General features: G+C 41.2%; 1 protein-coding gene across 3 annotated transcripts in view; it reads left to right on the top strand.

Moving 5' to 3' along the window:
• TMPRSS7 (transmembrane serine protease 7) overlaps positions 1-14,499 on the top strand; it is a 41,374-nt gene extending 26,875 nt beyond the window's left edge. For 2 of the 3 annotated variants that reach the window (XM_057407394.1, XM_057407396.1), the window contains 9 exons: positions 900-1,006; positions 4,973-5,109; positions 6,058-6,165; positions 6,993-7,103; positions 8,059-8,175; positions 9,577-9,754; positions 9,934-10,202; positions 12,038-12,174; positions 14,258-14,499. In XM_057407394.1, the coding sequence (XP_057263377.1) occupies positions 900-1,006; positions 4,973-5,109; positions 6,058-6,165; positions 6,993-7,103; positions 8,059-8,175; positions 9,577-9,754; positions 9,934-10,202; positions 12,038-12,174; positions 14,258-14,428 (1,335 nt within the window). In that variant the 3' untranslated portion in view covers positions 14,429-14,499. The remainder of the gene's footprint in view (positions 1-899; positions 1,007-4,972; positions 5,110-6,057; positions 6,166-6,992; positions 7,104-8,058; positions 8,176-9,576; positions 9,755-9,933; positions 10,203-12,037; positions 12,175-14,257) is intronic. The other variant, XM_057407395.1, reaches the window with a different exon arrangement.
• Positions 14,500-14,749: the final 250 nt, after the last annotated feature.

Below are 14,749 nucleotides of genomic sequence, written 5' to 3'. Positions count from 1 at the left end.
GCTAGTGGTTGCCCATGTTGAAACTCACCCATCTGCATGGAATCCAGCTAGCGATGACCTACAGCCAATTCCTTTTCTAGAAAGCGAAGGCAATTACTTCTTTTTCCTTTGTTAGGCTTCAGGTCTTCAGTTCACCCTGGACTTCTGAGGGGAAAGCTCCTGAACATTTAACATGAGCAACCCCCAAAACTTATTTCTCACAACAGTTTAATTTGTCAGTAGTTCAATGCTGAAAGTGTCTCTTATTTCCTCCTGTTCTCTGTTAAAGAAAAGGAGAAAAAACCCTCCATTTGTGGATTCTTGTCCTAGACCAGCCCTTGTTTTTAAAGGAACGTTGCCGTATCTTGCAAAAAAGTTTTGCTCCTTTAAATAAAGGAAATTCTAATTCAGTATGAGCCTTTGTGGTACTGCGGGTCTTAAAAATCTTCTATAGAGTGGTGAAGAATGCTTGGCTGATTGGGTGCTTGCAGAAGACTACAATATGGTGGTAGAAATAACTTCTAGCATTACAAAGGTGACACAGGTATTCAGTGCAGTACCTTAGCTAACAATCCACTCAGGCTGTGTGTCCCTACACAAGTAAATTTGGATGTGTTTGAGTGCTTTGATCAGGATACAAAAGCTGCGTTCTGTGGCCAGTGGCTTTTTGAAGATGAAAGGACTGTTGTTGGATGAGGAGAAAGCTCGCAGCTATGGTGGGACTTTGCCAACCTTTGCTTTTACTCAGTAGCTGGCAGGTGTCTCAAGTGCTGGCTGTTGAGCCAACAAAGCCAATACAGTTCCTGGAGTGTTGCATTGCCAAGCACCATAATTGCTGAGATAAGTCTAAAGACTTTCGTGTTCAATGTCTGCAGAAGGAAAACGATGACTGCTTTCACTGTCTCTCTTGTTCACAACAGACTCCACAGAAGAGCCTTGGTATAGCTCTGAAGTTTCATAACTATACCATCAGTGAGAAGAATATTAAAGGCTGTGAGCGAGGGTGGTGGAAAATTAATGAACACATGTAAGTACTTCTTCTAATGTTATTAAACTAGCATTACCAAAATAAACCTTCCTATCGCTCCTGCAGCTCACTCGGATGGTTTCCACAGACAGACACCTCACTGGTTGTCTCTTAGCATTCTTTCACTTTGGCTCATGGTGTATTTGAAATGCTACAAAAATATCTATGTGGATATATAAAATTTTCTATTGTGAAGTACCAGAAACATGAAAACAAGAGCCTTTGGTATTCTCTGGAGAGAAAGAAATGGGAACAGTTGAGTGCAGAAGGATGCCCTGTGAACCCTAAAGTAATTAAGGGTTTTCTGGGATCGTTGAACAAGGCCTGTTAAAAACCCTTTTAAGTGAAACTTGATTCTATGCTTGCTCATGAGGACACTGAACCTAATTAACTTCTCAGTGAAAGCTATTACAATGAGATTATTGGACATAGAAGAGCAACTGCTTCCGCATTCTAGTCACTGGTTCTCTTGAAAGAGAAGCTGCACGCATTGGCTGCCAAGGTACCACTGTATTCCTTAAATGTTTATTATTAAAATACTGATGCTGTTTTTTAAAGTAAAGTACTGCTTTTCTATACACATTGTCCACCCATTTTCTCTCAGATTTATAAGTCATCTTTCAGTTACTGCATGAGGCGACAAAGTTGGATTTAGGATGTTGGGTTGTATTTATTTATTTCTTTCAAAACCTTTGTTCAGGTGGAAACCTCAGTAAGATCAGACTTGAAACTGAATTTGTGAACTTGCTGCTGAAACAAAGCAGAGCCAGTTAGGCCTTTGAAAATGTAAGTGAAAGAATTAGAGAGGAGAGAACTTTCTATATTCCTTGATATCACGTTGTACTTACATAGGCAAAACTCGGTTTGTCTGAACCTCCTAAAGTGGAACCTTGTTGGAAACTGGTTGCTGGACTAGATGGGCATATAAAAACACCAGTCAAAAAAGAACATTTGATGTGTTTTGGTTTTTTTTTTTAATGTCCTTTTTATGACACAATTGGAAAGATTTGAGATATGAATCAAATAAAAGTAAAATCTGGAGGAAAAAAGGTGATGGGTTTATATTGTAAGGATATGATTTAGTTCATGAAACATTTTTATAGTCAATATTTGTTTTTCTTTCCCTAAATTTTAATGGTTAATGAAAAGGGACAGACCTCACTTTTTCAGCTTCCTGCAATTGCAGCTCATAGCGTGGATCTTCTGCTATCTTGGGTAAAAAGGGTGAAGAAGCTTCAGAAGGCAGATCTTGGTAAATAAAGACTGCTACTGTGAAGATAGTGCAGATAAGGCCTTTTGAACCACTAGAGACTTTATCTAACCAGAAACACTGAACACAATCATGCTGTTCTTCCTTGTCTTTCTTCCAGTGGACATACAAAGGTTCCTTTGCCTCGTCAAGAGGTGTTGCAGTTGATGAACTACTTTTGCTGATGTTCTTAGAGGCACAAATATCAATGAGTTTTTGCAAGCAAACCATTAGAGGTTTATGTGAACAAAGAGGTTGCAGTATTTTCTTTTTCTTAAAGCCAGTAATTAAAGTGTGGCTACCAAGAAGACTTCCTTTTTACATGAGAAAGACAACGAGTAATGGGCACAAGTTTCTTCTGGGGAGATTCTGACTGGACACAAGGAAAGTTTTTCACAGTGAGAACAATCAGCCATTGGAATAATCTCTCCAGGGAAGTGCTGAATTGGGCTCTTTTAAGATTCAGCTGGCCAATGTTGGGCCATTTAGTCTAGGTCATGTTTTTACCAAGGAAGTTTAGACCCGATGGTCCTTGGGGTCCCTTCTAACCTGGTATTCTACGATTGGTGCAACATCCTGTTGTTTCTGCTACATGATGTATGTATCTACTCAGCCCCTTACTTGGGGATGTGGTATCCCACTTCCTGCTTCAACAAATGAGACTGAATCCCTTAATTAGTTTCTCTCTGTGGCAATAGCGCAGTTACAGATGGTGCCTTGCAACCTCCGTTTGCCCTGGGCCTGGAGAAATGGCTAGTAAAACCAGTAGAAGGCTCCCAAGGATTTGTAGCTCTATCTTACAAGTCCCACAAGCACATGGCCTCCTTGATGTAGCTGCATCAGATCTTCCACAGATAGGCTGGAGCTTTCTCTGCTTTCGGTGAGATGAGGTAGTTTCATGTGCCAGCGAAGTGGGCAATGCAGCCCTCAGTTTTTGGGTGTGTTTTGTTGGGTTTTTTTGGAAGGTGATGGTGGTGGTGGGGTTTTTTGTTTGCTTTAAAAGGTGCCAAGATTTGTTGTAAGAACGTGGCCCAAGTCACTGACAGAAGGAGAAATGTAGAAAATGCTGTGGGTTGATTGAGGGGAATCAGATGGTTAGGTGGTATTTTGCTGTGCACTTTGGCAGGCTGTTTTAGGTTGGGAACGCTGACAACAGAGACGCTAAAATGAGTGAGAATGAGACTTCCTGTAGCAGGAAGTCTTCACTCTTAGCTCTGATAGGTTGTTTTTTTTTTCTATTTTTACAACTGTTTTCTTCATTTCTTTTTCGTATTGCTGGAACAGAAGCTCCCAGGTCTGTTCAAAGGATGTTTCATTTTCATACGGTGAAACAAAGCACATACAGAAGCATATGAAGGAGCATGGGCATTCCCTATGGCATGCTTCAGTGTGGTGCATAGGACACCAAGGCAATATCTATCCATGTGGAAATTACTGACCAGTTTTCCTACATCCATTGAAATGAAGAGTATTTGTGGTGCAATGCCTGGTGTTGCCAAATAAACAAGGCAAATATTTACCTCTGGATAATGGACTCATAGAGTCATAGAACAGTTAAGGCTGGAAAGGACCTTAAGATCATCCGGTTCCAACTCCCCTGCCATGGGAGGGACACCTCACATTAAAGTCCATAATAGCCCATTAGTCCATTTAACAATGCAATAATCCATTTTCATGGGGTTTTTTTGAGCTCTAACTTCAGCATGTGACTTGCACTGCTGTCCAGCAAGTGTGGGTGCCAAGAATCAATACAGCTGTTTCTGCTTTTAGGTCTGCTTAGATAGATGAGACTCTTCTTGACAGGAGTCTTAAAGCTAGATGCTTTTTGTCTTAAGTATTTCCTTTCTGGAGAATTTTAGTGGAACAGAAGAAAAGGTTTATTTTTACTTCTAGAACAACTTGTACTGTCAATGTTCACTGGTTTATTATGTTTAAATCTCTCTCAAAGTCTTAAAGCATGATCCAGCATGATCTGTCCCTGTTAAAGCATTTTTTTGGGGGTGTGTTTGTAACATGGAAGTGCCAGTTGCAACATCTTTTGGTGTCTTTGGTGAAAGGGGATGAGTGGATTAAATGTTTGCTGGCATCAGGGAGCATTTGGGTATCTCTGAGTTAAGTGGCCCCCCAGGTTGAAATCCAGGGCAGCTGGATGTAGATGTGCCCCCAAGGGATTTCCTCTCCTGCCCCATCCAGCCTAGTTATCTGAACATGTAACTTTCAAAGGTAAAACTCCAGAATGTAAATGGTGGATGAAGGCTGGGTCACTACTTCGAAGTAATTTCAGATTCCCTACCTCTATTCCCCTCTGCCTCCAAAGTTATCCCAGTGCCTTTGCATACTCTTCATTAGGGGCAGTCCTCAAAATCAGAGCAGCTAAATTTGCTCTCTACTGTGCTGATGTTTCTCCTGCCACCAAACTTAAGTCTTCCCCAAAATCCAAATCTTCTGAAAAACATCTATCAGAACTGGTGACAAAAATACTCATTTCTTCATTATATCCCTATTCCTGCAGACGTTATGGCAAAACATTTTGCTCATATCTGTTTGCGTGGTCATGAAGGATCATGACCAGCATTTTGGGGAATTTGGGCGCTTGTTTCAGTTTTTGGCTCTTTAATTACATGCAGTATGATGGGATTGCTGAATTCCTGTGATGCTCACATTTAAAGGCAATTTTGACGTGCAGGCTGCTTTAAAGCTCTTTGAACACTTCTTAGGTACTGCGGTTACTATGTCGATCACCAAACAGTCTTCCACATTGCAAGTTTTGCTGTCAGCATCGAGCTTCAGTGCAGTTCGAAGGTCTCAGAGAAGCCACTTCTGGTGGAGTATGGCAGCTACAACATCAGCCAGCGTAAGATGGGTTTAATCGTTTTTCAACCCACCTTTGCATTTCAGACCTGTGAAGCAGCATTTTTGAGGTCCTTTAGGACCTAGTTAGGCTTATGCAGGAAATTCCCTCTTGGGTTTCAGTTTGTTTTCCTTTCTAATCTTACTAAGCCAGGTGACTGTCAAACAGAGAACCTTTACTTAGCTTATTAAGGCTATGCAGCCGATGTTTGCAGGCATCTGCAGCATGCTCTGGTTTCCTCTACGCACACAGTCTGCCCTCATCATCTTAAAGCTTCCTTTAAGGCAGTGGCCACAGTGCAGTCAGTTGAAGCCTTCTGTCCCTGCTTGTTTTAACCATCAAGGTTTTGTTTGCAGTGTTTCTATTACTACAAGGACTTCCAAGTAATAGAGAGCATCCAGTCGCCAACCGCTTATTCCAGTGTTTCCATCCATTTAAATACTTCATGTGCAAATAGAAATCTGAGCTGAAAAAGGTCTCAAGAAGTTGATAAAAGTGTACCAACTGCAAGCTTTTTCAAGGCCTACAGCAAACAACTGTTTACTGATACTTTTCACCCTGTGTTAATCTTATGTGTTCATGTCAAAGTACTAGAGAAGCAGTGATGTCTAGTCAGAGATACTTGTCATGTTAAGGCAATTTTATGCATTCCGTGTATGTGGAGTACATAGAAAGATGGTAACTTCATGATTCTATTCTGTAAGACAAACATCTATTTAACTCAGAAGTCACCTTAGTACAGGTTACTGACTGAAGCTGCAAAGTGCTGTGTACGTTGGTTATTGAAAGTGAGATTACCCTTAAAGAAAGGCATTCTAAGCTGTCTCGTGCCAGCGACTGCAAATTGAAATGAGCTGGCAATATCTGGGAGAAGGAAGCTTTAAAATGGGGTTTTGCTTGTTTTGTTTGTGTTTTGTTTTGCTGTTTTGTCTGTTTTTGTTATACTTCCAGCATGTCCACCTGGACATTTCAAGTGTTCTACCGGCTTATGCATCCGGCAGATGCAGCGCTGTGATGGGATAAACAACTGCTTCGATGAAAGCGATGAACTCTTTTGCGGTTTGTATTTGCTTATTAGAGATCCTGACCCTGACAAATGTATTCTCTAGCCTTTGAAGATAGATGAAGCAAGGTGAAAACTTTATAGGAGGGAGAATAAAGAGAAAGAATATGTATATAGCTTCCTCTGCAATTCCAGCTACAGACAATCATAGAATCATAGAATAGTTTGGGTTGGAAAGGACCTTAAGATCATCCAGTTCCAACCCCCCTGCCACGGGCAGGGACACCTCACACTAAACCATCTTCCCCAAGGCTTCGTCCAACCTGGCCTTAGAAACCACCAGGGATGGAGCATTCACAGCTTCCCTGGGCAACCCATTCCAGTGCCTCACCACCCTCACAGTAAAGAACTTCCTCCTTATATCCAGTGAGTCAGTCTCTTCAATGCTTAATTCATAGTTAATTAGCAAGGGACAGAACTAAGAGCAAAGAAAGTATGGCATTGGAAAGCACAAGAAAGACAGATGTGCAAAAATATCTTTATTAGGCTGTATTTTGATTTTTCCTCAAGTGATAAATGCTGGTATTTATAAAGTTTTATTTTGAGTTATTTTTGTGGGGCAATGACAAATCGGGGTGCATAGAGTAGATAATAATGTCCATGGTGAAAGAGGGTTAGCACTGGGGCCACAGCACTTGGGGCAGTGCGTGATCTGAGTGGCTGAACTCCTTTGTGCTTTATTTTCTGTGTGGATAATGTGGCCCTCGTACTCATCCTCGTGCTGTGCATCGAAGGCATGAAAGTGGTACCCAGGCATGTTCAGAAGGGTAGTGTTAGCAATACAAGCACTCCTCTGTGGCTGATCTGACTTATGTTTTTCAAGTTGTCCCTGAGTGGAACTGTAACTCCAGCTTCGCAATACAGGATAGCCCACTTGCCTGCAATGGAGTAAGTGATTGTGAGGATGGAAAAGATGAGCAGAACTGCACCCACAGTAAGGATATTCTCCTGATTAATTTCTTCCTCTCTTCTATCACCTATCCAATCCCGACTTGAATACTGGATGCCATATTCAAAGAGTTAAGAGGCACTATCAAATCTAACTGAGGCTATCTAATTCTGTTTAGTTTTCTGATATGAACAAGCCACTATTGATTTTAAACCATTTCTTTTTAATGAGCTCTCGAGCATCTGTTTCAGCAAAATACTGGCAGCAGAACTAAGTACTCTGGATGGAAGATAGGCATCTGGGGATTTAAAGCTTGAATCCCTGATTTTATCCCTTTAAAGCATAATCTGTGCAAATTATTTCCTAGGTCTGTTTTACCATCTGTAAAATAACCATGAAAGTGATGGTTTCCCTGAAGCCGTTTTCAGGGTTATAAGGTTAATATGTTTAAAATGCTATGGAAGCTGTAAATTTAGCATTAGGCACGTGAAAGCTTTGAATCAGTCATTTCTTTAACTCTTTAGATAAATGGACGAGATACTTCTGTGCATTGACAAAGGGGTTTGAGCGGCCTTATTTGTTGCAAGCCACAAGGAAATACCAAATGCTCAAGTCAAGGATTGCAATTTAACTGAATACAATTTGCATGACTGCTTTCACTATGATCTTATATTTCAGTAGTAAACATGAAAAGAGGGCTTCTTTCCAGAGTACTGGATGTTTTCTGTTTCTAGCCTAACATTTGCTCTACAGCTAATCTTTCACTATTATATCCAAGTTCATTAGTGCTATGGGAAAGGACTCGGCCGACTTGATGAACCTTAGTAGTTCTACTTGAATAGTCTCTTCTACTTAGAGACTAGTTTAAGCTAAAGTGCTCTTTTGCCATGTTCTCTCCTATCTATTAATATATGAATGAATCTTTTATTTGTGCAGACAGGTCTTCATGTGTCAAGCTGAGCCAATAGTCTCTCTTTGTTTCCCCCTCCAACTGTTTCAGGTGTTCCTTGCACCAACCACACATTTCAGTGCAGGAATAACATGTGCATTAGGAAACAAAATGCAAAGTGCGATGGGACTGTGGACTGTATCGATGGAAGCGATGAAAGCAGCTGCAGTAAGTCCCTCTCAAATGCTCATCTTTTTGAACTTCAAACTTTTTACACAGTAAAGCCCTTTATTACTTTGTGTTTTGGAGCAGGTAGAACGCACGCAGAGGGTACTGAGAAGTGGGCAATGCAGCCTCCAGTTTATTGCATGCTGTCAGGGTAAGGGGGAATGATCAGCTATTGGTTTACTTCAAGTCTGGTTAAAGATCTTGTGGGAAGGTGAGCTCACTGTTAGGGGGAGTCTTAGCTGTAAAGTTTATTGTAGCTATGTTAAGGAGCAGGGAAACAGGGTTAATTGCAGGGTGAACCTGGCTAGCTGGTAAGGCAGTGGTTTTGCTGCCTGCGGCAGTGTCAGGGTCCTCTGTTGGAGTCAGACTGTATTTGGACTTCAGGAGCTACACAGCTGCAATGAGATAAAACCCACCTACTCTTTGCTTCTCTCTTCTGGACAGAGAAGATGCCAATATATCATAGGATGAAGTTAGGTTCTAGTCTCAAATCTTCCTAAAGTAACCCCTATACAAGCTTTTCAGCTTGTTTTGCTGGAAAGTAAATAGGTGATTGTTACTGCCATAGCAATAGAAGTGGGATTAGGATTTGTTGCTTGAACTGAGTATTTTCGGGTGTTTCTGGCCTGCTACCTGTGTGCCTTGGATTCAGCAGGGCATCTTAGAAGCCTAGCTGTAAGTCTGCTTGCGTTTGGAAACATAAATGCTGCTTTTGACACTTTGAGTGACGGGAAGTGCCCAAAAGCATTAACACTTGTATGTGGGACTAAGACTCCTGAGCAAAAGCTTTATGTGCATACAGTAGAGATGGATATATGGCTTTACAGAATGGTCTTTCTTCCTTCAATCTACAGTGTGCAGTTTTTTGCGTTGGGAGATTACTTATTCACCTGTGAGTTAGTAATATACAGCATTTTCTGACTGTCAGTTGTTTCCATGCAAATTAATGATTAGACCATCTGGTTTCTGCAGTAATAAATGATCAAACTCCACATACTTGGCTGCTATTATCAACGTTTTTCTTGTATCATTCCCACTGTTTTGGCAAGAAATAAGTGCCCTGATGATTCTGAACTTCATTCCTTCCTGATGGACTCCTTTCTGTTCAGGGCTATTAAAACAATGATGAGGGATTGCCTGGTTTTAGATATTCATGTTGACACTTATTAAATCAGTTGGTCCTTTGACATTGCTGGCACAAGAAATAGAGGCTGATTTCCACAGCAGACCTACAAAAGCTTATTATATTTCCCAAGCCAGAGCCTTTTTTATGGATTCACTTCTTGTTTCAAGGAAGAGTTTTCTGGTTAGAGCAGGACATAAGTGATAGTTTCTCTGGAGCTTCTCTCACTAAAGGAAAGCACCACGGATGTGGATTATAACCTGAAATATCCCTTGCAGGTTGTGGCAGCAGCAAAAGCAGCAATCCCAACTCTCGGATTGTAGGCGGTACAAACACTGAGGAAGGTGAATGGCCTTGGCAGGTCAGCCTCCACTTTGTAGGAGCTGCTTACTGTGGGGCATCAGTGATATCGAGAGAGTGGCTTGTGTCTGCAGCACACTGCTTTCAAGGGAGCAAGTAAGCAGTCTTCCCCCTAAACTCTGTCCCAAATAACACCAGTGTCGCCAGACACCTTTAGCTTCCAGAGACTGAATGTTCTGAGGTGGGATGTGCTCTCCTCTTTTACCCATCTCACTGTTGGTAGGTGTTTTGGGGTGCTTTTTAAAGAGATGACTTGTGTGTTTGCTCCCAACCAGGCTGGCTGACCCCAGAGCCTGGAGCGCTCACCTGGGCATGCAAACACAAGGGCATGCCAAATTTGTCTCTGCGGTGAGACGGATCGTAGTCCATGAATACTACAACAGCAGGAACTATGATTATGACATTGCACTGCTGCAGCTGAGCAAGCCATGGCCAGACACAATGAGCCACGTCATCCAGCCCATCTGCGTGCCTCCCTTTTCACACGTAGCCCGCAGTGGTGACAAGTGCTGGATAACAGGTTGGGGCCAAAAGCAGGAAGCAGGTATGGTTTTTGTAGCTTCATTTCCCGGGTAAACCACCACCCTCACACAGTTGTAAGGGGGTGGTTGTGCAGGACACCTGCCTTGGTTGCGTTGCTGAGGTGTGCAGAAAACCATAATGGTTTGAACCTACTGTCCTACAGAAGGAGGTTCCTGCATGCACGCAGCATCCATATGCTCAGGAAAATTGGCTGCTGGTCCTGTGGATCTGGAAGTCCTGTGTACTCATGTTGTTAGCTAAGGCTTGAAGGGAGCTATGCTGTGAGGTGCTAGCTCTGTCCTTGGATTGCAGCTTGACACGATGGCTGCACTCCAACCTGCTTGTCCCTCTTTGCTTGTGTGAATGCTGGTACCTTCTGCCTCTCTTGTGGCTGCTTTCCTAAAGCCCTTCTGGTGTAACTACAGGTGTGATGGCTTCCCTTGATGTAAATCATGTAACTGCCACTGCACCAAGACTGAGGTCTTGCCACCAATGCCCTGGTCCAGGTGGTTTGCCTGCACTTGCAGGGCTTTCCTGGTCCAGCCTCACCTGCTCTCCCGGTACTGAGAGCACTGGGGGGGACTCGGCCATCCTGCTGCTCCTTGCAGACTGTAGGAGAGGCAAATGCATGGTACAAGGCAGCAGCAGGTAGTGAACCTCCAGCATTTTGACATGATGTCCAGAGGCAGAATTACCATCTGCTAAATTACAGTCAGCCTCCTTATAAATACCTGTGAGAGAATATATGGTTGCAAAACCAACTGCAACCACCTGACCGGGAAAGGATGGTGATACAGATGTGTGGTGTGGTCTTTCAATCAGAGAATGGTTTGGCTTATAAGGGATATTAAAGATCATCCAGTTCCAACCTCTCTGCCATGGGCAGTGATACCTTCCACTAGACCAGGTTGCTCAAAGCCCCATCTAACTTGCCCATGGGCAATTCCAGGAATGGGCATCTATAACTCTGGGCAACATCTCTGGTTTCCTCTTTGACCAATTGGTTAGTTATCTGTGAAACTTAAAAGCTGGTTATTTGAAAGATAAATGTGATGCCTGAAAAAGAGTTTTCTTTTCCCTGATCCCCTCTTTTCTCGTCATCGTTTTATACAATTTAATTGCCAAATTGATCTTTTAAGTATTTTTTCAACGTATTTCATTAATAGCAGCTTTATCAAAACCTGAAACAAAGTTTCATGATGTAAGGCAACACTTGTGTATTTTAAAATGTTGGTAAGGTTTATTTGGCTATATTCAGTGATCACCTGGTGATATTTTAGAGCAATTGTATACAAAGAAGGGGACAACCCAGTTTAATCCTATTTTTCTGGAAGCAGGTAACTTACAGAAGTGTTTTAGCAAAGCTTTCAGACAGAGAGAACCAAGTCTTCAGATATGTCCAAGTTCTTTATGCTGCTAGAGGAATAATTTGCGTTCTGTAACTCTGACTCATAATCTTGCTTTTAGATCCTGCACCTTCAGACAGAGCACCCTAATTGTGAATCTGTGTCGTGATGAGCTGAATACCTTTGTGAGATTCTGATTCCTTTTAAAACTAAAAAGAGACCAAGTTAAGCCTTGAGGTGTTTGCAAAAGGCATTAGAAAAGGCTTTTTAACTGACCCTAGTGAATATGCCATTGGATTTGATGTGGCCAAAGGCCCAAGGCCACATTACAAAAATGCCTGATATTAGAAGAGTGCTTCTATGTTATTGCAGTTAGTTGTTTGGGATCTGGAATAACTTGGATGTCAAAAGCACCTGTGAATGTTTTCTGAAGACTTCCTGGTTTGTATTTCAATAGATGAGTAAAATCCCAAGTCCTGTTGGATCATTCTTGTTTCAATGTGTCTTCCAGATGATGAAGGTTCAGCAGTCCTTCAGAAAGCAGAGGTAAAAATCATTGACCAAACAGTATGTCATTCCACGTACGGGATTATCACAGCTAGGATGTTCTGCGCTGGACTCATGTCTGGGAAAAGAGATGGATGCAAAGTACGTATCTTAGCACACTTTGCATAGAGTTTATCTTGTCTTTTGTTGTTGCCTGACGAGGTGTAAGAGATGACTGTGTGGTCTGTACATTTCAGTTCAGAAAAACAGCAGTGTAAGAGTTCTCTAGCACCAAATCTGTCGTGCAAGTGTTTTCAGTCTGGTACTGCTCTATGTGCATGAGTGGCCACCCTAAGTTTCAGTGGCAGGCCAAGGGATGGTCAATTTGCAAGCTGCAATAACAAGTCCAAGTCGGGCAATTTTTGGCACAAGGGTCTCCCAGCTGAAGGAATAAGTTAGGAACCAGCCAGTCTGTTTCCAGGATTCCTTCCTCCCAGTTTGGAACTACAGGGCCGTCTGATGAGATGCAGACATCTAGGCATAAATTTTCAAACGCATTATATTTCTGATCTGGGAATGCTGAAAGATGACAAATGTGAAGTTCTAAATGTGCTTCTAACAAATTGTAGTAAAACTATATATACACACTATAAATTTATAGAATATATTTCATAGAGTTTATATTATATATGTTATGTAACTATTATATAGGACTTGTATAAACATATATTTACTAATAAAATAGTGTGTTTATTGCTAAAATATAAAAGCACTGAGTTCTTTTATATATAATGCTGGAGATATGAAATCTGCAAGATGTTCTAGCTTTTACTGGTCTAGTAAAAGTGAGGAAGACCACAATTGCTCTTAGGACAGGCAGTGTTCTAGGGCTTTGTGAGTATAATGCTCTAGCTGCTTCTTAGAGATTAGTGAAGCTGTTGACATAAAGCATCATTTTCACTAGCTGGAGAGTTTGTATCAATTTCACTAACTGAAGAATCTGTATGGCCACTGAAGATATAGGCAAGGTAAGGCACAATTTACAGGTCTTTTGGCTGCATTTCTGTAAGGGCAAATGATTTGTGACTATGTATGGCAGTTGTTAGAACTGATTGAAATGTGTTATTTCTGTCATGAAAAATGCTGCTGTTCCACTTTTGTCCCAGGAACTGAAGAAAAAGCTTGAAAGCTTGCTAAATGCAAAATCCCACTATTTATTATTTCCTTGGCAATTGCCTTCTAAACTAAATCTTTAACAATTCTGTTGTACATTTCAATATCATCTTATTTTGAGCAGCAGGTGGCTTTACTAGATCATCTTCTGATGCCCTTCTAACCTGCATATCCTAAAATCCTATAAAGTTAAAGCAAAATCATTTGCTAGCCCTAACAAAATATGTCTGGAAGGAAGGCATTTCTCTTGCAAAACTTCTACATTTGACCAACTCCCCTTTTGCTTTTGAAAGTCCTTTTTTGCATCCAGTGTTTTGGTAAAGTTTAATTTGCTACTAGTTGTCTATTTCAGTGGTGTTGTGTGTACAGTAGAGTCTTTCAGGGAAGTATAAGCTTGGTCCAAGATAATTTGCCCATATGGTGGCACATTGTTTTGCCTAAACCTCTGCCAAATTATTTCTGCAAGAATACTGTATAAAGGAAGAGTACTCTTCACTTTGTTCTGTATTATGGAATTATGTCACCCTGTATAAATCTTTGACGTCAATAACAGGCTTCATTTTAACTGCTCAAGTTACAAAGATGCTACGTGCTCCTAAACATTACATGCTGGTTTGTATCTACTAGAGGAAAGCACGTGGGGCTTTTTGCCTTTAGGAAAACTCCACTGAAATCGGTTGAGGAATTCAACCTGTTTCCATTTAACTTGAAAGAACTTATTTCATCATTTAATATTTTTGTTTGGTTTGGTTCATGTTTTTTTAAGCTTACTATTTTTTGGAGTAGTAAATGTGTAACCTATAAATCAAGATGCATATTAAGGAGCAGATTAGGGGCTTAGCTTCAAGTTTGAGGCTAGGGAACAAAATATGAATTTCAAACCTAGTCTAATAAGTCTCTTTAAAGAAGAAAGAAAGAAAAAACCCTATTGACCATCTGATGGTTTGAACTGTGTGAATGGGAAAATATAATCACTGTTGGGATTACATAGGCAAAATATGCCATGTGGAATTTTGTCCCAGTTTTAGTAATCTTCATTGTAAACACTTACAACTCAATATATTCTTTTTAGGGTGATTCCGGTGGACCACTGTCATGTCAAAGCAATGGAGGTGGAAAATGGTTTTTGACTGGCATTGTTAGCTGGGGTTATGGATGTGGAAGACCGAATTTCCCAGGTGTCTACACAAGAGTGTCAAATTTTGCACCATGGATTCACAAATATGTGCCTTCAGTATTGTAACTCGAAAACTGTTTTCCTGGAATAAAACACGTTTTGGATTTCTTCATTAAAAATCAAATTTGGTAAAATTGTTCTTTGGTGGACCTTCTTTGCACTTCTCCCTGCTGATTGTGCACTGTGCATACGGATGTAAAAAATACCCGTTGTTCAAACTTTGATGAAAGAGGACAAGACTGTTCTGTGTGGTGGTTGTTCTTTGCAGATGCCTGGAGATGCAGGAGGAGGTGCAATAATTAACTTCTGGCACTTTATGTTAATTTTCCAGGTACCAGATGAGTGCATGTGCCACCATTTATTGGGAAGCTGAAGGTACAATTGACC

This window comes from Pezoporus wallicus, unplaced genomic scaffold (assembly GCF_028554395.1).
Source record: "Pezoporus wallicus isolate ANWC-B61680 ecotype Strahan unplaced genomic scaffold, APGP_CSIRO_Pwel_v1 contig_13817, whole genome shotgun sequence".
NCBI classification, from domain to species: Eukaryota; Metazoa; Chordata; class Aves; order Psittaciformes; family Psittacidae; genus Pezoporus; species Pezoporus wallicus.
The sequence above is the reverse complement of the archived record's forward strand: the minus strand, read 5'-3'. Positions and strand labels throughout refer to the sequence as shown.